Raw genomic sequence first — 23,652 nt, forward strand, 5'->3', positions numbered from 1 at the left:
ACTCCAATCAGCTAACTTCATTTCTGCTTAAAAAATAAACCAAGAACTCTTAGATGACTTAAAGTGTACAGCAAAATCTGAAGGCGTTTAAGTATTTCAGGATGGGATTTATGGCAGAGTTCTGAAATGGATACTCCTAGTTCCTGTTGCTTTTACTGGAATATTTTTATAGAGAGTCACTTTTTTCCCACCCTACCCTTTTCCTTTACTGAATTTCCACACAATAACTTAGATTTGACCATCACCGGACATCTGAACAACAATAAAAAAAGTTACAGCTGGATCCTGTATTAGTCCCAGCTGCACAGGATCTTTGGCTGCCTTCAGAAAACAAGAGAGCCAATAGGAAAACAGTAGGAGAACTTCTTTTAGCAGCTTACCTTTGAATAAATTGTTTTTCCATACACTACTACAACAAACTATTTTACTACTCAATGCAAACTGAAGTTATTGTTCCTACTTTTCATTCCTTTTCTAAAAAATTAAAAAAAAATCCTTCTTCAAAAACCTTTACTACAAAGTGCCAGAAAATAATCATCTCCATATGGTCTTTCAAGTCTAACATACCACAATGGATATATCTGCCAAGTCCACCCACCCACAGGCTCCATAAACTTTAGAGTATTATTTGTATTCAATTTGAATTACCAATTTCACCCAACCTTTCCCCTTCATAAGACATGTTACTTTTTCAGGCTTACAACACAGGTAGAAGATACAAAAGGAAAGTAAGTTTTCAGCAAAATAAAAACAATAACATAACATATACTCTCTTTACTTTGGATATCAGTGAATTCACAGCGGAAGGACTTAAACTACTCTTCTTTTTATGTTTGCTTTTATAAAATATCACCTAATCTTTTAAAACATTCATGTGATACTATGTCATTTATTGGTACAAGACCAAGACTAAACACTGCAGTCTTTCCAACTTACAATGCACAAAATGAGTGAAGAGAGTTACATGTATTTCGATTTAAAAAAAAAAATAATAATTGGGGGTGGGGAAGCTTCCTCTCAGATATTTAAAAAAAGAAAGCTACTATATTTAATGCACAAAAATCCACTTCCTATAGCCAAAAAAATAATCAACTCCATATGCTCCATTTATCTGTCCCTGCTAAAACATCTACAGCAAACTGAAATGTCACAAGCTGCCTAGAAAGGTTGACCTCATGTAATACATAGAAGATAGGCTTAAGACCCAGTCTGAGATTCCCAGATTACAGAATTAATCAGCAACACCTACATGAAGAACAGACTAGTCACATACCTGAAACCTTTTAACCTCTCCCTTCTGTGACTGCAAACAACACAACAGTAATTTCTCTAAACTTTGCCTCTGACTAACCTTGGCTACCAGTTTCAACTTCCACTTAGGGAACAGTTTCTATACAAACTGCAATTCAGGAATAGCAGCACAAATGATAAGAGATGGTGGGAAAACAAGCACAGATATTCTCCTTGTCCCCAGATGAATGTTGGATACTGCTTAAAAATGTTGCAAGTACATGATTGATAATTTTAATAACTAAAAGGGTGGTACAGTAGGTCAAAACTGACTTGCAGAAGAGCAAGCTAAAGAACAATAAAGTTTTATAAAATAAAAAAGTTACTTTTGAGACTATAAACATATACTTCCATAATATGGACTACCCATTTAAGCACTTACCTGACCGATACCACATGCAGAATAAGTTTTCCCCAATTAGTATATACTGAGGCTACAAAATGCAAGACTAAACCAAGGATTACTTCAGCCTGATAGAGGCTCTTGAAGGTATACTCCTGAAATATTAAGTGTTTGTTTTGGGTGGGTTGCAAGCAAAACCCTTTCAGTTAAAAGAAAAAAGAAATTTAAAAAATTAGAACCAAAAATATGAAAAAAGGGAGAACCACAAAACAAGATATAGATGCACATTCACCTACCCCATGCAATAAAGTCCATAGATCTATTATAATGGATCATCAATCTGCACGGTTTGTACACAGCAGCTCCTGTGTGAGCAACCAGAAGAGCTGAGCACTTTGTATGTACAAGAAAGGGCTCAGGTCCATTTGGTCTTCTCAAGGACTCAGAATGGTCCTATGCAGGACCAAGCCCCTGTCCTGTACACGTCAGGAGTTTCATGGTCAGAGAATGCATTTAATTTGCAAGGTTCTTCCCAAGGAACGGAGTTTCTCCATAACACAGCCACCATCTCTTCTTACAGCCACTTGGTTTAACCTCAGCTTCCTGGGAAAACTTTCCTCCACATCCCCTAGCTGGCCACTTATGAGATACTGAAACAAAAACATGCAGCAGCTTTACAAATTCAAAAATGTCATTTGCAAGTGGTCAAAATTGTACTCAGACAGAGTACACAGCCTGGTGGGAAAATTCCTCCTCAGTGTATTAGAATGACTAGGCAGGAAGTTCATTACTCCAAACTTACATGAGCAAGAAAGAAAAAAGACGTGTTTGGAATCTGACTACTGAATATAAGAAATACTGCTTCAAGCAACAATAATTCCTTATTTTATAATATCCAATGCAATTATGAATGTCCCTTTTGACAATTCCCCCTCTCTTGTAGTAAGGCAACAGGATCTGTTTATGTCAGAATTTGACCCTACAGACAACACTGCTTAGGAGTTAAACAAGGATCTTATTAAGGAACATGATATCTACAGTACATGAAAGCAAAAATGTAACAGCAAATAAAGACTCTTGAATACTTGGAATTAAACAAGAAAACAACCTGAATGGTATTTTGCAATAGGAATCAGTTAAAAAACCAAAACAAAACAAAAAAACAAAACCACACATCTCCATGCTAGAAGTTACACTGACTATTAATGAGGCAGTTCTATAAAAACGTCGAAGTGACTCATTAAACGATTACATCTCTCATTTCCTCTTAGAGAAAACAGTAAGAGGCAGTTCCCCTACTTGCACATGCCAATTTTTTCAGCCTTTTTTTGTGCGTGCATATGTGTGAGAACGAGAGTGAGCACAAGAGAGATTGGGCACATTTCTTTTCCTACCCATCAACTCCTTCTGCCAAAGTACACCTAGCGTAGCACTCAATTTCAATCTAATTTGACTGAGGAGTAGATATTCCTTCAAGCTGGGTGAGAACCAGCAGCTGGGTAGAAGAGCCACTAAAATTAATTCCCACGGTTATTGTTCAGCCTCTTCCATACCCTGAGAGTCAGCAGACTTGCATCTCATCATTTTCACACACCTTTTCTTGTTTTGTTAAGAAACTCAAGGTATTTAATCTAAAAATCCACAACGGTTTCTCCTTTTGTATTAAGGACCAGCATCTGCAAAGAACAGCAGCAGCTCCTCAAAATCCAACCAAGCCCTTGGACATGATAGCAAAAGCCAGACTTGAAATCAGATTAAACTTTCACAAATGAACTGATTTTCAATTCTTGTTGAAGAATTTTTCTTATGGAATTCAGAAGAATTATTAGTTAATAGTCTTGCAGTAAAATCTATCCTTGTTGGTACAATTTCCATTGGGTTGCTAAATTACAGTATCGGTTTCACAGTTCTTCCACATACCTGGCATAAGGTAACTATTTCTTTTTATTATAAACAGAACATCTGAAAATGAGGCTAATTAGTAAAACCATGCCAAAAAGCCTGACCGGTTGAAAAATTAGATCAAAGATCTTCAGTACTCCATATCCTTGAGGAGATTCTGATTTAGATTTCACAGGCTTCCAGCATGCAACATTTCCTGTTAACTCCACGAGATCCTATTGAATTTGTCAAATACTTTTTTCCTAGGAAATACTACATAATGTTTGTGTTTGCCTTTTAACATGTCAACTTTTATTGGAAAACCTACTCACTTATATCATGCCTATGTATAAGCAGATATCAGAACTTCAATGAAATTGTGGAAACAGCTATGCATCACTTTATTTTCCTTAAATAAAATTTTATATTACCAAATAATGGGTTTAAAGAACCTCAGAAAGTAATGAAATAAATGTGACACAGATGTTCACCCAAAAAAAAAAATATATATATATAAAAAGAACAAGAATGTTTTTACTTCATAGCAACCAAATAGGTCAAGCCATTTCCTTCTTCAGGCAAATCTCAGAGGACCACAAAACACATGGTTTTCTAGTGGATTTTGTGTGTCTATCCCACTAAGAGGAAACACTGCTGTCCAAAAAATTTGCAATATTAAGTTTTCCCATGAAATTGTTGGAATTAAAAGAAGGAAGTTAAAATTAAAATTAAAAATGCAATTAAAAACAATTTGCTAGATGTTAAAGTTATACAAATGGCATAATTAAATACACTTTTACTACCTAAGTCACATACCTTTCCTATACAACATATTGCTTTAAAAGAATGCACAGTCAAGAAGTCAGAAGTGCCAACGTTATGGCTGTTCACATAATTTTTCCTTTGTTTCTGTAAATCTTAAAGTAAAATATCATGTGTTCTTCACTTCCATGGGATTCCTGCCTTACAGTTCTGTAAGTTGACAGGTTTTTCTAATAAACCAGCTGCTAAGCACTTATTTTTATCCTCTGTGAATGCAGCACATGGTCAATGCTTCACTTGAAGCGTTCAAACTCTTCACTAAAATAAGTGCAATCCTTCCGTATGTACTTAAGTACTCATGAACTACAGGGAGACAAAGTGAAGCAGACATCATTAACTACCACTTTACTTTAAAAAGGAAGAAAAAATTCTCATAGATTCATTCAATCATCACAAAACACTACCCTACATGCTGGCTAGTCCCATGCAGAAGTCTACAGAAAATATCATGTGTGATCCTATAACCAGATTAAATCTATTTGTGCATTCAAACAGGAAAATTAATACTGCATAGGAGAACATAACTTATTTCATAACTGAGATTGCAAAAGTGTTCCTTTACTTTTGCATTGCCCTTTTACTGCCATTTTTATTACAACGTTCCTACAGACTATTTTTTAAGAAAGAATAAATAACATCTAACTATTTACTTGTCAATAACCACTCGGGACGTTAGCATGCATCCGCAACCATAAAAAAAGGCAGTGGGTGGAAACAACATTAAGAGCTCTGGTTTAGACTCATTAAACTTAAGATGACAGTTATGCAATCTTAAGATGTCAAACAAGCCAATGTTTTAGCTGGGACAGATGGTACTGGATACAGAGCACACAGTATATGCTGTGAGTCATCAGTTTAAATACGATAGTTCAATTTTTATTTGCAACTTTTATTATCCAGAAACAAGATGTAGAGAGGTAGAGAGCATTAAACCAAGCACAGGGTCCTGCCAATCTTCACAAAAAGTTGGAAGCAGAAAGATCATCTTCCAAATGAAAAAGCGATTAACAAGATAGGAGGGGAACGAAGAGAGAACAGTCAAAGAAGCCAAGAAAGAGCAAGATTTCAAAAAGAAAAGCATAGTAAACAGTACTAGAGGCAGCTGGCAGGACAAAGAGGAGGAAGGGACTGTACCGAGTACAAGAGGTCAGGACAAGTGTGGAAAGGATCTAGGATGAACCTGGAGGAGATACTCTTCAGACAGTGATTGCAAACAGCTCATTCAATGACTTTCAACATGAAAAGAAGATGGGGTGGTAGTTCAAAAAGTAAATGGGGCCAAAGATGGGATGTAGAAAGAAATGGACTAAAGTATGTTGGCATTGGGAGGGAAAGCAAGAGAGCAAAAGATAGCAGCAGATACGGTGGAGCTACAGTACAAGCGAAACAGTTTAAAGCTTTTAGAACCTTTCTGTTGTACTAGGAAAGGAGAGACATATAGGACAAAAAGATGGCAAGCAGAAGAAACCAGAGGAAAGCCACGATGTATTTCATTCATTTTCCCTTGAAAAAGTGTTCAAAATCCTATAAAGAAAGAAGGGGAGGCAATAAATATGATGGGATTGAGAAATTCAATGTAACCTGCAGAACGTATCTTGGAAAACAGTGTGCTGCCTCAAGATCTGCAGCCCCTCAACTGGTAAAAGCTCTTATAACTCCATTTATATTAAAAGATTGCAATAACCATTCAGCAACAGTAGCACATGGGGAGCCCACTTTCATGTGGCTATTACTATGATTCCTAGACATCATTCCACAAAGTACACTCTGTTCCTGTATGTAAATCCTACAGCTTTCTTTCCTAGATGTAATAGTACACACAGATGCTATGTTATAGGCATATTGTTCCACTAAATCCATGGCATGCTTATATTGCTGAGCACAAGTCACCAAATACCATTATATAACAATACATCAAGTTTGGCAACTGACAACCTCTGGAAATCTTATCAGCAAAAGTTTCATGTTTTCTTCCAAGTCACAGCTAAAAATATTGAACATTAGGCTAAGAAAAAAAATTAGTGTTATTTCATTAAGAAACTGCAATTAAGAAGCCTATTTTCTGATACCACCAGAAAACTAATATTTACAACATAATTATTAATATTTTACTATGGCATTTTTTTATTAGAGTGATAACAGATTAAATGTGTTTTGGGCTAAAAAGTAAGATACTACTGAGCTGACAGGTAATCTGTACAAATGTGAGATTAGTTCACCATGAAGAAATATTTATTTAGCAAAAAGAGTCTTAGCATGAAGCTCTGCTGGCTGATAACAGTCACATTTATGTCATTTTTGTGTTCTACCTCTGTATCTGCTCTTTTTCTCTCCCTAGAATTAATCCCAGTGGTTAGTCTAACACTCAGGTGCATTTTTATACTCTTGGCATTTCCCTAGAGTGTTATTTAAAAACTACAAGCCCTCCTCTAAAGAACTTCTGGGACAACTTTTTAAAACTACTGGTACAAGTTATCCACTTTGATGAGTATGGAGTGAAACATATTTAACATTCTTTTGTGTTAAAATACATTTCTTATTCTATGAGTTTCTTTTATTATAAACAAAACATGCAGATTTAGTCTTAAATGCAGAGCAAATGTCTCTAATCATGAGGAGGCCACATGGACTCTTCTACCTTTAACATCTACCTTTGAAAGATACTACAAAGTGAAAAGAACAGAAGAGACCAGGCTGCTCATGTCTAAAAGTTTTATATATATATATATATATTTAATCAATTTTAAAACTTTTTTTTTTAAGAAAAATCTGTGGGGTTTATTACATTTAACAGCTTTTACCTATAAATGGATAACTGCTTTGCCCTGCAGAAGTCATCTTTCTAAATCTGGTTTGGCAGTAAATCCATTCTTCTGAGTCCTCTGCGAGACGATCTGGTCTCTCAGTCTAGTTCCTCATGAACGGCTGTCTACATAACAGAATCGACGTGCTACCTGGCACCACTGCTGGCAAGTGCAGCCAACAACTAACAGAGCTTGGCAACTGAATTGCTCCTTGCCCTTCAAAAACAGCCTCAAAATTCAGAAATAAAGCACAGAGTTTGGGGAACAGTAGGGAAACCTCACTGCCATAATTAGTGCTATGATTTTGTCTATTTGTCGAGTAGAAGCAGGATTTTAACCTTTCGGCATGTCTCTTTAGAGCCTTTCGTAGAGATAGCTTAGAACATACATACAGAAATTGATAAGCACTTGATCTTGCAGTCTTTTCAAAGAGGAATAGCACTGAGTTGAATTTGGGGGACTACAAAGCTGCTGCATGACTAGACTCAAATTCAGAAAAACAAAGAGAAGTACTATTCTGTGCCTCCAGCACAAAGTGACCCACACTGACTGTTTATATATTTCGAAGTTATACAGAAGACTGCTTACTGTTTAGTGCTATGCAATCATACCACCTGCTGCCAACAGCACTATTCAATGCGAGGATCTCAATTCACTGGTACCACCACCACGCAATAGTAAGCACGTAAGAAAAGCCTCAGTCAAATCACAAAAGATGCAGTTTTAAACCAAGTGAGGAGAGGGAGAAGGAGAAATTTCCTGGATTAAGTGAACCCGAGACATATTTTAATCAGAACACAAAAGAAGGTTGAGACAAACACCAACTGACTCGGATCATATCGCATCAATAATCCATGCACAGAGCCTCTGCTGAAATCAATGGGAGGCTTGTGTGTAAGTGGATTGTATAATATAACGCATGCCCCTATTTAGGGCTCCACATACATACAAAAGAGAAAGCAGTACTAAGAACAATTCCCTTAATTAACATTTCTCTTCCATCAAGTGCTTCTAAAATAATAAATCCTAACTTTACATAGCTCTGTTTTCATTCACAGTTTTTACCAGAGGTGGTAAAACAACTGACCCCATTTGACAAATAAGGGAACTGAAGCATAGGATGCAAATTAAACTGAAGAGCAGGGCAGCAGGCAGAACTGAACCGGGAATAGCAGTTTACCTTCTGAATCACAGTTTAATGTCCTAGATATTTAGATGCTTATCTAGTTCAAGTCTCTAATTAGGGTGATTCTGTGCAGCCCTCAAATGATTTTGCATACTTCTTGAAGTACCTGTGCACAGTGATATGCTTATCTCTATGAGTTTCCCACTAAATAATGTCAATTTTTTGAGGATTGCAAATGTCCTACAGAGGTTCAAAACACTGGACTGCCCTGGTCAGACTCCCTTGGTACCCCACGAGTCTCACTACTCAGTGGCACCAAAGGATTTTAAAATTGGCTGGCAAAACCACACTTCCCACATGCTTTCTATTGTTTTTTTAAAAAAAAATTTACTTTCCATTCAAAATACCAATTCATTAGCTGGAAATGACCTAACTAATCCTGGTGTTCCAAACTGACAGCGGTCCATAAGAAAAAGCCAGACTGCACCTCTATTCAAGAAAAAAGTGCAATACTCACAAGAAGCCAGTGTAAAATGTTGAATACACTGACTGCAAAAAAATTTCCAGTCTCGTTAGTCTACAATTGTTTTACAATGAAGCCAAGTAAGGAGAAACATAAACTATACTGTAATTTGACCCCAAAAAAGCAACATGTTTATTAATGTGATATGAAGTTATAAATAATAGTTTCACTTGCAAGCTAGGTGAAAATCTGACTTCACCTATAGAACCAGCCTTTAGCTAAATATAGACCATCTGCTCCCGAGGTCCTGAGTATTCTTCCTCCCATGAAAATCCAACTTTGAAATGCTTAACACCTTATGAAAGATTGATTCAGCAATACATACACTTTCTAGTTTACATCTTGCATGTGATTAAGTACTTCATTACACAGGGTTAGTGCCAATAACGAGCATGTTCATTTTGCTTAACTACAGATGCAAGTCCATAATACTGTGAAAATAACATATTTTGAGTTGAATGAGCTTTCTGCTCTTTACAATTACAGTGCTCAACTGTTTTGAATAATAACTTTTCAGGACTGGCTTGTTTTGTCTTTTGTTTTCCTTTTTCAGATTTTTTTTTAAAGTTGGGTCTATCACTGACAAAATGAGCAGAAGTGCCTGCTGAGAAATGGCCACGTTTCCAGACAACTACTTGAATAATTATTTTTCTGATTCATCATAGCTTTTTTTTTTTCTCCAAGTTGTCAAAACAAACACCACACCCACTTGATTTCCGAGTTCTGGGTAATTATATTTAGAATTAGCAAGCACTGTGCAACTACTAATCATACAAGGTTTAGCCCTTACTTTATCTATTTAGAAATAAGCTAATGTATTCAAACGCAGTCTGTTTAGCATTTTAGTTAAAGAGATATCCTCATCACTTCATTCTGTACCATCACCACCGACACAAGACAGTCACAGATGGAGAATATAGGGCAGCCCATGCAGTCAATCCCTCTACCCCAAGGCAGGATCTACAGGCAGCAGCTACTCCTCAGCCACCGCAGCCACCATTATCGCTGATAATACACGAGAACTGGTTATTTCAGGCAGCAGCTTTACACACGCACTCACAAAACACATTATAAATTAAAGGAGGGAAGCGTGTCACGAGTCTGCCGTGCCTGAAACTGGGACGGTGCACAAGCCGGTCTCCGAAAGATAAAAATTAAAAAGAAAAGCTCCCCCAAGATGCGAGTCCGGATTTTCTAAAAGTAGCATCTGGCAACATTAACGCCGCTGCCTTCAGAAACAGTTCACCTTGTTCAAACTGGATGAACCACCCCGTGATTATCACCGAGCCTCCATTAAGATGACACACACAAACAGAGCCCTCGCAGAGCTTAGTTATTCTTTTCACTGCTCGTATACTGCAAGACACATACTTTTTTCTTTTTTTCCCCTTCCCCTCTCCCCAGCAGACGAGCAGCTGCACGCAGGGAGCGCAGCGATGTCGCGGGGCTGTCACCGCGGCGGGGGGACGGGGACCCGCCGCCTGCCCTGCCCTGCCGCCCCCTTTTGTGCCCGAGCCCCGCCGAGCCGGCGCAAACCCGCCTCAGCCCCGCCTGACCCTTCCCAGGCGCGGGGGCGCCCGCCGCGGGGCACAGAGCCCCCATTGTGGCCGCCGGCGAAAGGGCCAGCCCCGCCGCGACGCTCCCCCGCTCCCGGCCGCCCGGGAGCCGCTCGGTACTCGCTGTTACAGTCGCTCTGCTCGAGCTGGCCCCTCAAGCGCCCGGGGGGACACCGGGCAGGACGGGGGCACAGCACCGGCGGGCAGCTCCGCCCGGAGGGGAAGGGCGCGGCGCGGGGCGCGGAGGGGCCACGGCGGTAGCAAATGTCACGGCCTCAGAGGCAGGCGGGCGAGCGGCGCTCTCCCCCTGCCCGGGAGCGGGGCGCCCCGGCCGCGAGCGCGCCTTCCTCACGCCCACGGCGGCCAGGTGAGGGGCCGCGTCCCCCCCCCGCGCCGCTCCCGCACAAGCCCCGCCACTCACCGCCACCACCTCCGCCGCCCTCTTCGTCCATGTTGGGGCCGCAGGCAGGGCGCTCCGCAACGGCCGCGGCTGAGGGAGGCCCGGGGCTCGCTCCACTCGCTCAGCGCTCCCTCCGCGGCGCTCGGCGCCTCGCGGCTGCTTTTCCTCCTTCTTCTGCTCCGCCGCCGCCGCGCTCTGCCGCCGCGCTCCTCCGCCCCGTCCCTCTCCGCCCAGCCCTGCCTCAGCCCCGGCGGCAGCCGCCGCCTCGGCCCAGCCGCCCGCCCCTCTCATGTGACCCGCGAAGGGGCGGAGGGGGGAAGGCAGGCCCGGCCGGCCCTGCGCCGCCACCCCCGCCGCCACAGGGTCGCCGGCCACCGCCGTGTCGCCTCCTCCCCTCAGGGGGCGGCAGCTCCCTGGCCGTACCCTGCAGCAGAGCGGGCCCGGAGCTGGGAGCTTCCCTCCCGCCTTCCCGCCTCTCCTTTTCGGTGTTCCCTCCCCGGCAGGTTTCGCATGGCGCGGCCTGGCAACGTTGAGACCCCTAACACAACTTTCCCGTGGGTTGTCAGGGGCCGCTAGGGCGGGCAGGGGGTGGCCACGGCGGGAAGGGGGCGAGGGCGGCGGTCGGGGAGCGGGAGGAGCCTGGCCTGCGGGGCACCCGCTGGGGAGCAGCCAGAGGGCGGTGGCGGGAGGGGCTGAGGAGAGCCGTCGAGTCAGTTGGGTTTCATGTCGGTTGGGGTTGTCTCTTGGGGTCTGCGGTAGCCAGAAAACGTCTGCAGAGCCGCTGACTCTTTTGGAGGGGTCTAAAGGGACGGAAAGAAGCGGGAGGTGACAGGAAGGCGGGGGCCAAGCTGGCCTGAAGCTGCATCGTAAAGGGGGACGAGGTGGGTTGAAGTCTCCAAAAAGGAGCCTGAGGCATATGATGGTTTTGCAGGTTTTCTGCTGATTCTTGCTTGCCCCTTGTTCTTGGGTCTGGTCCGGCGCTGGAGGGGTGCTGGGTGCTTCCCCTGCCACAGAGGTCATGAAGAGCCTTGTGTATAAATGGGACTGTTCCCCGTATGCGGCACAGGGTTTTGCATTGGTGTGTATTGTCTATGTTGGTAACAGAAAGGATTTGCCTACTTACTGCCCTGAGAGTCGAAGTATCTGGGATTTCCTAAGTCCTCAGTAAAGATCTTCAGTGAGATACCATGGGAGTAGAGATAGCAGCAGCCGCCAAAGTCTGTAAAGGTAAGCAGAAGTGTGCTGGCACAGACCACTCTTCCTTCCTTCCTTCTCAGGCACCACCCCTCTATTTCTTTAAAACCTTTGGTGTCAAAATTTTATTCAGATAGGAAGCTGTGGAAGGAAAGGGTCAGCCAACAGGAAAATATCGGGTTTTTCATTTTCCTCTTGTAGGCTGGCATGGGACAGAGCACCGTCTAGGAAGCTGTGTTGGGAGCGCTCACCTCTTGACTCTGCTGCTAATAGGTGGTTATTAAAGTCCATTTTGCTGAGAGCTGAGGTTTGGCTCTGACAGCTGCTCTGGCGATAAAGCGTTTTACCTCATATAGAAATCATAAACATCACAAACCTTTAAAATACTCTTCTGTATTTCATACTTTAAATTAAACATTGTCATAAGTTTAGTAAGTTAGTGCATAAAAAGGATATGATTATATAAAACAGAAACTACCTTGGTAAGAGATTTATTTTGAAATGTATGTCTATAAAGTGCAATTACAGGATGGTTTTAAAATAAGTCTAAATGCAGATGAACTGACAGTGGGCTTTGAATATTTTTGTACACTGAACAAACTGTTAATTTACATTAGAGGGGAATCTGGTTCATGAGAAAACTTCTAATTTTGTAATTGATCACGGATTGTTTGCTTTCATCTGTGTTGTTTTACACCTTTATATAAAATATATTCCTTTCTTTTGTTGCTTTTGTTTGTCAGTATCATTTTTTTCCTTCCTTCCTATATTTCAGTATAACTTGATATACTTTTGCTATATGGAAAATTCTGCTGCAAGATAAAAGATAGCCCAATTACTAATTCTAATAGCAGAGAAGAGTAAGCCATGGAGAGCATTCCTCCTCACACCAATTCAGTGCAAAATTCCTGTTGACTTCATGGAAGCAATACTAGGTTTTAAAATTCTCCAAATTAATAGCAAAGATAATGATTTTGTGATGCAAGCAAGATATGAAAATAAGTCTGTCCTAGTTATAAGTGATCAGTTGGGCTATTTAATACAAGCTTAATGGTGAAATCAGACAATTCCAAACTTGTGAGATAAGCAAAATATTCTTTATTATAACTTCATTATTAACTTGAGCAAACAGTTATATTTTCAGTATTTTGCATTACTGAATACGTAGCTTACTCTGTTGTAACTTTGAAATATATGTCATTCAATACCCTCTCAAGGAAAATCTGTTCTTTCCAGTCCCATTTTAGTAGGATGACTTATTAATGATACATAGTACAAAAGACTATTGAAATTATAGTGTCTTCTTCAAGGCTGTCTCTGAAATGATGACAGATATTCCTTAAAACTTGACATTTTCATATATATTGTGTATATTACAAATAGACTTACTTTTGCATGGGTCTGATCCTACAAGCGTTCTAGGCATAAAGCTGTTAGTTCTGCGTACAAGGTGCTTACTGGACAAAGCTGCTTTCTTCAGGTGAGATGTGTGACAGAAACTTTTAAGATCAAACCTTTTACTTCATTGTCTCATTTTCCTGTGTATAAAATGTCTCACGTCTGGCTATAAAACTAACTCAGTCAGGAATAGATTTTTTGAAAATGTACAAAATAACTAAAGAATTACAATCATAGTTCTACATTGTAGCTATAGTTTTTGGTAATTCAACAGCAACAATGCCACTATCATTAAATACTGGGTAGTTCTTTACCAACAAAGATGCCAGGTAGCAAGACAGGTTACAATCTCAGCAAATTTTAGGATACACTCCAATAAACTATTTCCTACTCATGCGAATAATTCTCTTGCATCTACTTTGTTTTCTGGAACTTTGATCATTCTTCTGTTTTGAAATACATATTAATTTTATTTTTCTCTCCATATTAATACGGGTTTCAGTCAACAGTTTTCTAAAGATTGCTTGGTCTTTTTTTTTTCCTTCTTGCAGTCCCTTCTGTAGTCATAGCTCTATTTTTACTACAAGTATGTTTTGCCAGTTTTATATCCACAAGTCTAACCTTCTGTGTTGGAAGAACTTCATAGTCTGTCATTCATGTAAACAATAGTCTAATAGCTGGTCTGCTGAAATTATTTTTAGGGAAAATTGGGCTTTCTCCAAAAACTGCTGTTAGCAGGGTTGATTCCATAATGATAAATATGATTATTTTTCAGGTAATACACTTTGTCTTTTTTTTTTCTTTTTGGATAGTTTAGTATCTGTTTTGATTCAGTTTCCACTAAATAGTAATTTAGCGTGTCATTTTTCATTTTAAGGGGTCAGGAGCGCATCTGTTACAACATTTGTCCCTACACAGAGAGTCAGTGAAGACAACTGAATCCCTTACATCATATTTTGTGGTCTAAAAGGCTCATTAAATATTAAGCCATTTCTATGGATTTCAATTTGAACCAGATTCCAAGCAGTAGTAAATGAAAATGAAAATTACTCCTTACCCCCACCCCCTTTTTTTTTTTAAATAGTCAAAGAATTCAGGTGTAGGAAAGCCCTGTTGGTTATCACATCCTTTCCTCAGCAAGAGTGGATTCCTTTTTTTCTGGATTGCTTTTTAGTGGTTAATGGAAATTCTGAAAAAAAAATCTTCATTATTCATCTTCAGTTTACTTGTAGAAAGAAATAAGCTAAATCTTTCAGTAATGTAAATGTTTCAGTGATGTAAAATTCCATTTTATTATGATAGATTTCATAAACTTTTTAATTCTAATCAAAAGCATGAGCTATGATGATGTTCATTACATGGCTAGTAATTGGAAAGTAGGTAGTAACGTTGTATTCAAAGACAAGAAGTACAATTCTGTTTTTTCGCAATGCAGAAAAAAATAAAGTAACTGCTGTTACACCATCAGTGTCAGACACAGGGAGGTGGAATAATGCACCTTACTGTTGGAAGGAAGAAAGAACCTTTAAAATCTTATTTAAGGAGGTAGTCATCCTGCATGCAGGTATTCCCATTTCATGCATTCAGTCAAGACATCACTCATTGGCAAGTCTGGCTTATTGTGACTTCTGTTAGGTTTGGTAAGAAGGATTTTATAGTTACCCTTAAGGAGAACAGTTAATCTTAAAGACGGGAACATCTGTACAGTCTTAAGAATACATTCTTAAAGAATATAGATATATCTCAAAGAATATAGATACATCTTAAAGAATACAGATGTTGTGCAACATTTTGTAAACTAGAATTATTTGGTTGACATTACTACTTGCTCACTTAGATGCTCACGTTTTTAGAAAAATGGTGCAAGCGTTACATTTCCTAAGACAATATCTTCTTGATAGTCAGAATCACTGTCATTGGTACTCAGCCATTGTATTAAAGAATACTTTTGATTCAAATCTAGACAATCAAACAATTTTTATTTTTTAAGAAGCATTGCCTAATAGTTTCCAGGCAGGAAGGTCTTAGTCCGTCATCATGCCTTTTTTTTCCTATTTTTTTTAATTTATCAGTACTTGAATAATCTGGTATTCTTAAACCCCTAAGGCAAACTCTTTGACTTCCTCTGTCTAGCAGACGGGTTTTAGCCATGTATTGTTTCTTAAAATGTTTATGCTGTCACACATATCATATTTGTCTCAGCTGGAAAAACACATTTATAGAAAATCCTGTTTGCTGGTTGTCTTTAACGATTTCAAAAGTGCTTGCACCTTTCATTTAGTCCAAAACAATTTTACATGCAAGTATTTCATATCGCTTTGGGGAACATCAAAGCTGAAGCTTAGCAAGTCAAACATCTTTTATGAATGGATAGGAAGCTTGTTCCCTTAAAACAGTCAAAAACCCCAAAGTTAAAGGTGTCTCTTTCCTAAGAATTTTGCATGGGTTTTTCTCCAGATGAACTTTTAAATCATATTCTGAATTCTATTTGCGATTTATTTCAAATTCCAATTCTTGACAAGTTTTGAGCTTGTTGGTTTTTTTTAAGACTTCTAAATTAGCTTAATCTACTCCTAGCATCAAATATTACTGGGTTTGGAAGTCAATGCTTGTTTCCATTGTGTAACACTGATAGGGCCACTGGTGAGTCATTGAGCACAGAACACCAGGAATGTCCCATTGAGGAAAACCAAATGCATTAAAAATTGTGGAGGTCCACCAACTCTGTAATGCTTATGACCTGAAATATACTTTGCATTAGAACTTGTTCTACCTGTATGAATTATGCATAGTACTAGACACAAACAGGAAGCTTTCTAGCATGAAAGCTGTGCCTAAAATAACAGAAAAAGAAGACTTGGATTCAAAGGACATGGGCTGAAGCAGATCATGAGTGGAATTTTGCATGAAGCTTGAGAGGGTTTTTCTAACTCAGGAAAATGAAAGAGCTTGATGTAACGTAATTCTCTGAAGGAGAGTGCACTGATTAAGGCCAGACTGTTCCCACCTTGAGAAGTAGCCACAGTCTGTGAATTCACATCTGCTGGCTAACTCCAGCTTGGCATGGTTAAATGTATTATTGCATACCACTCTCCAGTCTCACCAAGGCCTGGGAATTTGAAATTCCTAATTCATCCTACACTGGGAGCTGTAGCTGGGCTGCAAACCATACGTGAGTCCTGCTCTAGCTGCATGCATGTGGCAGCAGTTGAGGGATTTATTGTAGTAGTGCTGATAACAGAGGAGGCCCCCACAGTTCCTTACTCCTCCCTGCCTGGAGAAGCGTTCTTAAACAACTTCACAGTGTAACAGGGCTGGCATCCCATGGTACACATGGCAGCCAAGTGACAAGCTGGACTCGCTCCTGACATGCGGTGTTGGAAGGGTTAGACCAGGTGCTCTTGTTGATTCACCAGTGAGCGTCTCAAATGCAATTGCATATCTCCACATGAGCTGGCTCAAATCTTGCTGCTGGCTAGTCAGCAGTGCACAAATCTGGGTTTAATAAATATGGAACCATAAATTTAGACAGGAGCAGGAACTGGCAACTAATGATTGTGACTTTTAGTGCAACCGTTTGCAAAGCCATGGTTTGCAAAGCCATGCTGCAAATCAGATCACTCAATCCAGATTTTAAAAGTTCTGTCTAAAATAATCATTTTTAACCAGAATTATTCCATTGATTATGTTCACACTCTGGTCCCACAAACAGTTGTATTGGCACAATTGCAGCATTGGTAGACTGTGACACACAGATGGTGTGGAAAGAAGGAAGGCATGCTGCTGGATAGTTATTTTGTCAGTGGGGACAATATCCCTGCATAATTCTAACCTTATTCTGAACCACAGACTCTCCATCAATTTAACTTTCTGATCCCTCATGCTCAGCCCGTCTCAGACTCTGCCTATAGTCAGACTTACATGCTTGTTAATGTCTGATCTGTGCCATACTAGATCATCTAATGGTAGTAAATTGATCAAGATCAAATATGAGCATGTAATTGCATTCCTGTCAAGATTAGCCAGCTATGAGTTACAGTGTTTAGACCAAATTTTATCCTGGCTTTATACCAGCAGCAGGAAGACAAATGATACCAACTCTAACGTAAAATCATCAGGAGTAAAACCACTCTCCACTCCTTGTTTTGTGAGGGTTTTGTTTTATAAATAACTTTGTACTGGTGGGTTGAATTTGTACAAAAAATTTTGTGCCATGTTGCCATCCAAAACCTAAATTTATTGTATCATGAAATTGCAGTTGTATGCTGGTGAGGTAAGCCTTCAGCTTCTCTTGTAGGTTATTTTTGAATACATAGCTCCTGTTGAGTCCAGGTGCAAAGGGGAGCTGATTCTTTGTTAAAAGGTGATGTGTAGTATTTTCAATTCTTACTGTCTCTAGCCAAGAAAGGTCCTTATTTATTCCAACTGCTGCAGTTAGAAAAAAACACAGGGTCTAAGGCAGAAAAACATCACTTAAATCCTTTCCCTCTCTTGGCTATACATACTATTTTATTCCTTTCATATCCTCATGGATATAAGAATAATCTCATACACTTCTATACCAAACCAAAAAGGTTTTGGTATTTTCCTACCATAAGAAGTGTAATTTCAATTTAAAAAGCAGATCTTCACCTTAATTGTCTTTCTCCTGCTGTATTTCTCTTTATAGTCTTAAAGAAAGAAAAATCGTCTCTAAGTACAAGATGTTAAGAAGATCTTCTCTAAGAAGATGTTAAGCAAGGGAGAGTCAAAGTTAAAACTTGGCAAGCACTAAAACAAAGAATTTTTCCAAGGAAACAGAGGAGACGGGTCAAATTAATTCCTTATGTAACTCCATTTACCTCAGTGCAGTTACATGAAGGATGACTTTGGTACCTTATACCTCTGTGGTCAGAAAAGGATTTCTGTGATCTCAATCAGCACAGTATAAAATAATAATTCTTAAGAAACAAAATTGTAATTTAAGTCTGCTAGAACTGCCATTGTTATTTTTAGTCTAGTAATATAATTGTAAAAGAACAATAGGTCTACAGAACAACAACAAAAACATCTTCATAAAAAGATTAGTACATGATGGTTTGCAGCTTACATCCTTAGTAACATTTTTTTGTGGGAAAGAGGAATTCATTACAGACTGCTAAAATGGGCAGTGACATCAGGGACAGCTTCTCTTTCTTGTAAGTTCCAAAAGCTTTTCTCCAGTCTGCTGCCTTGCAACTTTAACTTTTTTCCTCCAATCTCATTCCTCTCCCCTGACCACCCCTCATTCAACTCTCCTTTCCCTCAAGTTTCTTTGGATTCCATTGTGTGTGCAGGAATCTGTGTGTCTTCTCCTTACTGCTGAGTTTTCTAGATTTTTTTTTTTTCTCTTCAGGCAGAAATATTCAACCTCTTGGGACAGATAAAGGAGAGATGTTTGGCCTCCACCATAATTTCTTTTTAGATTTTAAATTTCAATATGCTTAAATTTGAGATGCTTTAAAATAACACATTTTCACTGTGAGAACCCAGCCTCCGTGTGTCACTCTGTAGTACTCAAATATAGCTGTACCCAGAGATTATTTCAATTTTAAAACCTGGTTATGAAACATCAACCCCAGCCTCCCCACTCCACGCCCAAATTCAGGAAATACTTTTAATTATCAATATGTTAACATATTTTAATAGTGTAATATAAAAGCATCCATATAGTATATTAGTGCAATTAAGTTGAAGTCAACAGTCTGTCTTTTTTATCCCTACCAACTTCCAACTATCAGTTTTAATACAGAGGAAAGGATCTGTGTATACATGCATATAAAAGATGTGAAAATACAAAGGCATTTATTGAAAACAGACAAAACCAGGAAGATGATAAAATAGCAGAAGGAAGTGGCCTCAGATATAAAACTTTTTGCTTTGTATAGCAGAATTTATCAGTAAAAGCTAAGGTTGGCAAATTGCCATGCTTCAGATAAAACAAGCAATGTAATGTAAAAAAAAAATTTACTTACTATACAAAATACAATAGACACATTTGAAAAACTAATGTCCTACAAAGTAATGCAATTAAACATTGTTGTTTCCTTTTTTTATGTGTATCTTTAAAAGTTTCATTGTATTTTCAAATACCAGAAATCTCAGTTGTACAAATGCGAGCTCTCCTCTAAGCATGTCTGCCTCAGGTGTGCCATTCAGCAGGATGTAGAAAATTTCCAAATATCCAAAATTAAACAAAGATGGGGGCAATATATTTTGAAAGCAAATATTTTGCTTTCAAAATAGCAGAACTATTAAAGCATGTTTTATAGAAAAATTATTCACATATTTAAAATATCTACTGCATAATTTTAATCCATAAAGCTACTCAAGTAAATGTGTACTGCTCAACATTTTCACACTGGATAAAGAATATTTTTTTAAACAGAATAATCTTCTCTATTTCCTTATATGTTTGTGGAGAAAAATCATCAATGTTAGGAAATAACAGTGCATTTATACCTGAAAGACTTTTCACATAAAAGTTTTTTGAAATCTGCTGTTGACTGACAACACTTCAAAAGCATGAAAATCTAGGATATTTAGTTCAGTTATTGTACCAGCTGACAACAAAGGAATTCTTTTCTGCAAGGATGTTTTCTCCTCTCTGGCCTAGTAAGGCCTGCATTCTGGTATTCCTGCTAGAAGAGAAACCATTTCAGTAGAAGATGGATAATGAGCACAGCTAAATTCTCATGACTAACAAAATCATGCCCATGCTCTTTATTCCCATCTGTAAGGCTTTGCCAGAACTCAGCATGTATGGAAGGCTCCAAACCTGAAAAACAAGATGGCAGATAACTACAATTAAAGCAAACAGATAATTTTTTCAACATCTTCATCACATTTGCAAGATAAATAGACTGTTATCTGAGTACTATTTATATTCTTAAATAATGTCTCGCTCTCTCACAGTGAAAACCTTTTTTAACTTGTTGACAAGAATGGTTATCTCCTTCATAGATTACATCATTCCATGAAGTATTTTTAGGCATTCTTATATTTGAATCTTCAGTGTCCTGATTGCTTCTACGGAATTTCCAGATTTACTCTTTATGAAGAATAGTAGCCTGGCAGTTCTTTTTCTAGCTGCTGCTTTTTCCTGAAATGGTCTAGACTTTCTGCATAATTTGTACAAAGGTCTCCTTTCTATAAATGTTGTATTTAATTCTGTTTTAGTAAAGCTGAGATATACAGATGTGAGTTAAAAAGAGATAAATTATTCTTCATATTCTTCAGCTAAAATACTGAAAGGCTGTCTTGAAACTATTAGAAATTAGATAATATGTTTTTATTAGATTAGGAAACTGCAAGTGATGACAGATAAATGCAGATAAAGCAGTCTTCTTAGAAATCTAAACTGCTAATTAATTAAAGATGCTATTTCAGAATGCTGACTATAGGCAATGGGAAGGGGTAAAGCGGTATCTTTATCACACTGGGATTTTGGAAGATCCATATTAATTCCAGAATAATCATAGAATTGTTTAGGTTGGAAAAGACCTTTAAGTTCATCAAGTCCTACCATTAACCTAGCACTGCCAAGTCCACCACTATACCATGTCCCTAAGCACCACATCTACACGTCTTTTAAATACCTCCAGGGATGGCGACTCAACCACTTCCCTGGGCAGCCTGTTCCAATGCTTGACAACCCTTCAGTGAAGAAATTTTTCCTAATATCCAATCTAAACCTCCCCTGGCGCAACTTGAGGCCATTTCCTCTTGTCCTGTCGCCCGTTACCTGGGAGAAGAGACTGACCCCCACCTGGCTACAACCTCCTTTCAGGTAGCTGTAGAGAGCAATAAGGTCTCCCCTCAGCCTCCTTTCCTCCAGGCTAAACAACCCCAGTTCCCTCAGCCGCTCCTCATCAGCCTTGTGCTCCAGACCCTTCACCAGCTTCGTTGCCCTTCTCTGGACACGTTCCAGCCCCTCAATGTCTCTCTTGGAGGGAGGGGCCCAAAACTGAACACAGTATTCGAGGTGCGGCCTCACCAGTGCCGAGTACAGGGGCATGATCACTTCCCTAGTCCTGCTAGCCACACTATTCCTAATACAAGCCAGGATGCTATTGGCCTTCTTGGCCACCTGTGCACACTGGTGGCTCATGTTCAGCCAGCTGTCGACCAACACACTCAGATCCTTTTCCGCTGGGCAGCTTTCCAGCCACTCTTCCCCAAGCCTGTAGCATTGCATGGAGTTGCTGTGACCCAAGTGCAGGACCCAGCACTGAGCCTTGTTGAACCTCATACAATTGACCTCGGCCCATCAGTCCAGCCTGTCCAGATCCCTCTGTAGGTCCTTCCTCAATCAGATCAACACTCCCGCCCAACTTGGTGTTGCCTGCAAATTTACTGAGGGTGCACTTGTTCCCCTTGTCCAGATTGTTGATGAAGATATTAAATAGAAGTGGCCCCAATACTGAGCCCTGGGGAACACTGCTTGTGACCAGGGGTAATAATACAACAGAAAAGGAAGGTATGCTTTTACCATGCTTAATGTAGCACTTAGGGATGTGTTTCCACTCTTTGCTACCAGACTTTTTTCATTTATGGAAAGCACTTAAGCAGAAATTTATTCTTGAGCTAAACAAGCAGAGATGTTCATGCATGTGTATGTTTATGTGTAAATATTTATATGTGGTTATATACATGCAGTCAGAAAACTACAATTTCATATTTTATGTTAATGAAATGGTCTTCTATCTCTAGATCACAAGATTAGAGGTATGCTGGGAGTATGATGAGCAAAAGACTCCCTGAAGGTTGCTACAAAGCTGGTATGGATATACTACATTGGTTTCAGTCCAGTTTTGAACAGAGGCATGACCACTCACATTCAATAATTGGTTGAATAACAGGAACTCTTTTTCGATTTCCTTACAGAGCCCATTACCAAAAGTTTAGACGCAGACTCCACCTCTGAGTTTGGAGTCTGCCTGATTAAAATAATTTCTCCTCCCCTTCTGCTAACAATCAGCAATTGTTTAACACTTCTGTAGTACTTCTTTAATAAAGCCACCAGTAATAACAGCAAATTAAAAAAAAGTCATGTAAAATTCTCCCTGAATTATTGAATTTACTGTTAGTTGGGGTGTCTTCTGTTATAAGTGGAAATTGCAAGGAGACACTCTATTACTACTCTGCCAACACATGTGTCAGTCACAACACCCTTTAGAATAACTGGGAGAAACTGACTGTGGATTCTTCCTTACAATAACAAGAAATTATTACAACATAACAATGTGTTTGTCAGATTAATTTGAAAGCAGTATTTGTTGTCATTTAAACTGGAAAGAAAAAGAGCTCTGAAAATATTTTTTCATACACATTTCTTCTAACAGCCTAATTTCTTGTAAGGACTTTCTAATTAATGTAATTTGGTGTGTCTTCATTAACTCACCATTTCAAGAAGATAGTTCAATATATTTTCTTGATCATTAGTAGTAGATAAAAATATTAAACTTCTATTTCTTTAACTGCAGCACCAACATCAAGCAGCTGAATTTAAAGAAAGTAATGAAAGAGCTGGCATATCACAGCTGAACAATGTGTAGTTGAGAAACAAAAAAATTAAGATTTAATACTCTAGGGGAAAAAAAAAAAAAACAAAGTTACACTTACTTTGCATAAAAAGCAGTAATAACCTTGTTAACAATGACTTTGTGCAGTTCCTGTGAGAATATCTAAGATTAAAAAGCAATGGTGACTAAAGCTATGTAAAAATTCTTAGCAAAAGCTCTTATCAATTTAATCATTCAAATATAGTAGCAAATTATACCATTTTATAAACTGGAATTCCTAGGAGTTTTCTCTGTTTTAGAAGACCACCCAGCATGCTGTAACTTTGGACATTGTGTATTTTATTTTTATAGTTCTCAGTTGGTAAATGCTGACTCTTTGTTTCAAAATAATACACTTACTTATATTTTAAGATTTTTTTCTGTGAGGAGTACAATATTTGGAAAGTATGCAATGAATTTCAAAGCACTTCAGAAACATGGTAATGTCTCCATTTGAATTGCTGGGAAGATTCACATTGACTCTACTGTCAGTAGGCCTGGACTTTTCACCTGGCCTAAATTTAAGGATATACCCATAAAACAGACAAGTCCAGACTTTGTAGTTTGGTTCTCATAGGGAGATCCTCATGTTTACAGAGCTCTGATTAAGTCAACAAGGCTAGACATCAGTACTGATCTTGTGTGATTGGATTACAGGATTGAAGCTGTGATTTGTCCTACTAAAACCACTTTAAGTTACTTAAACAGATAAATCCTACTATCAGATTTCTTTT

At 39.0% G+C, this 23,652-nt stretch overlaps 1 protein-coding gene and 1 long non-coding RNA gene across 4 annotated transcripts in view; one reads left to right on the forward strand and one right to left on the reverse strand.

The window, feature by feature from the left end:
• The window catches only part of CYTH3 (cytohesin 3), a 53,216-nt gene extending 42,211 nt beyond the window's left edge, over positions 1-11,005 (reverse strand). Inside the window, exon 1 of the mRNA XM_075515577.1 lies at positions 10,767-11,005. Within this exon, the coding sequence (XP_075371692.1) occupies positions 10,767-10,797 (31 nt within the window). The 5' untranslated portion in view covers positions 10,798-11,005. The remainder of the gene's footprint in view (positions 1-10,766) is intronic.
• LOC142416256 (uncharacterized) lies at positions 10,877-23,546 on the forward strand. Of its 3 annotated transcripts, XR_012777677.1 has the most exons (6): positions 10,877-11,299; positions 11,505-11,626; positions 11,850-11,972; positions 13,354-13,419; positions 22,068-22,135; positions 22,841-23,546. It is a non-coding gene; the product is annotated as an uncharacterized LOC142416256 (long non-coding RNA). The 3 variants fall into 3 exon arrangements; XR_012777676.1 differs by lacking the exon at positions 13,354-13,419 and having other exon boundaries at positions 11,023-11,299; positions 11,509-11,626; XR_012777675.1 differs by lacking the exon at positions 13,354-13,419 and having other exon boundaries at positions 11,024-11,299.
• Positions 23,547-23,652: the final 106 nt, after the last annotated feature.

The sequence above is a fragment of the Mycteria americana genome, chromosome 12 (assembly GCF_035582795.1).
Source record: "Mycteria americana isolate JAX WOST 10 ecotype Jacksonville Zoo and Gardens chromosome 12, USCA_MyAme_1.0, whole genome shotgun sequence".
NCBI classification, from domain to species: domain Eukaryota; kingdom Metazoa; phylum Chordata; class Aves; order Ciconiiformes; family Ciconiidae; genus Mycteria; species Mycteria americana.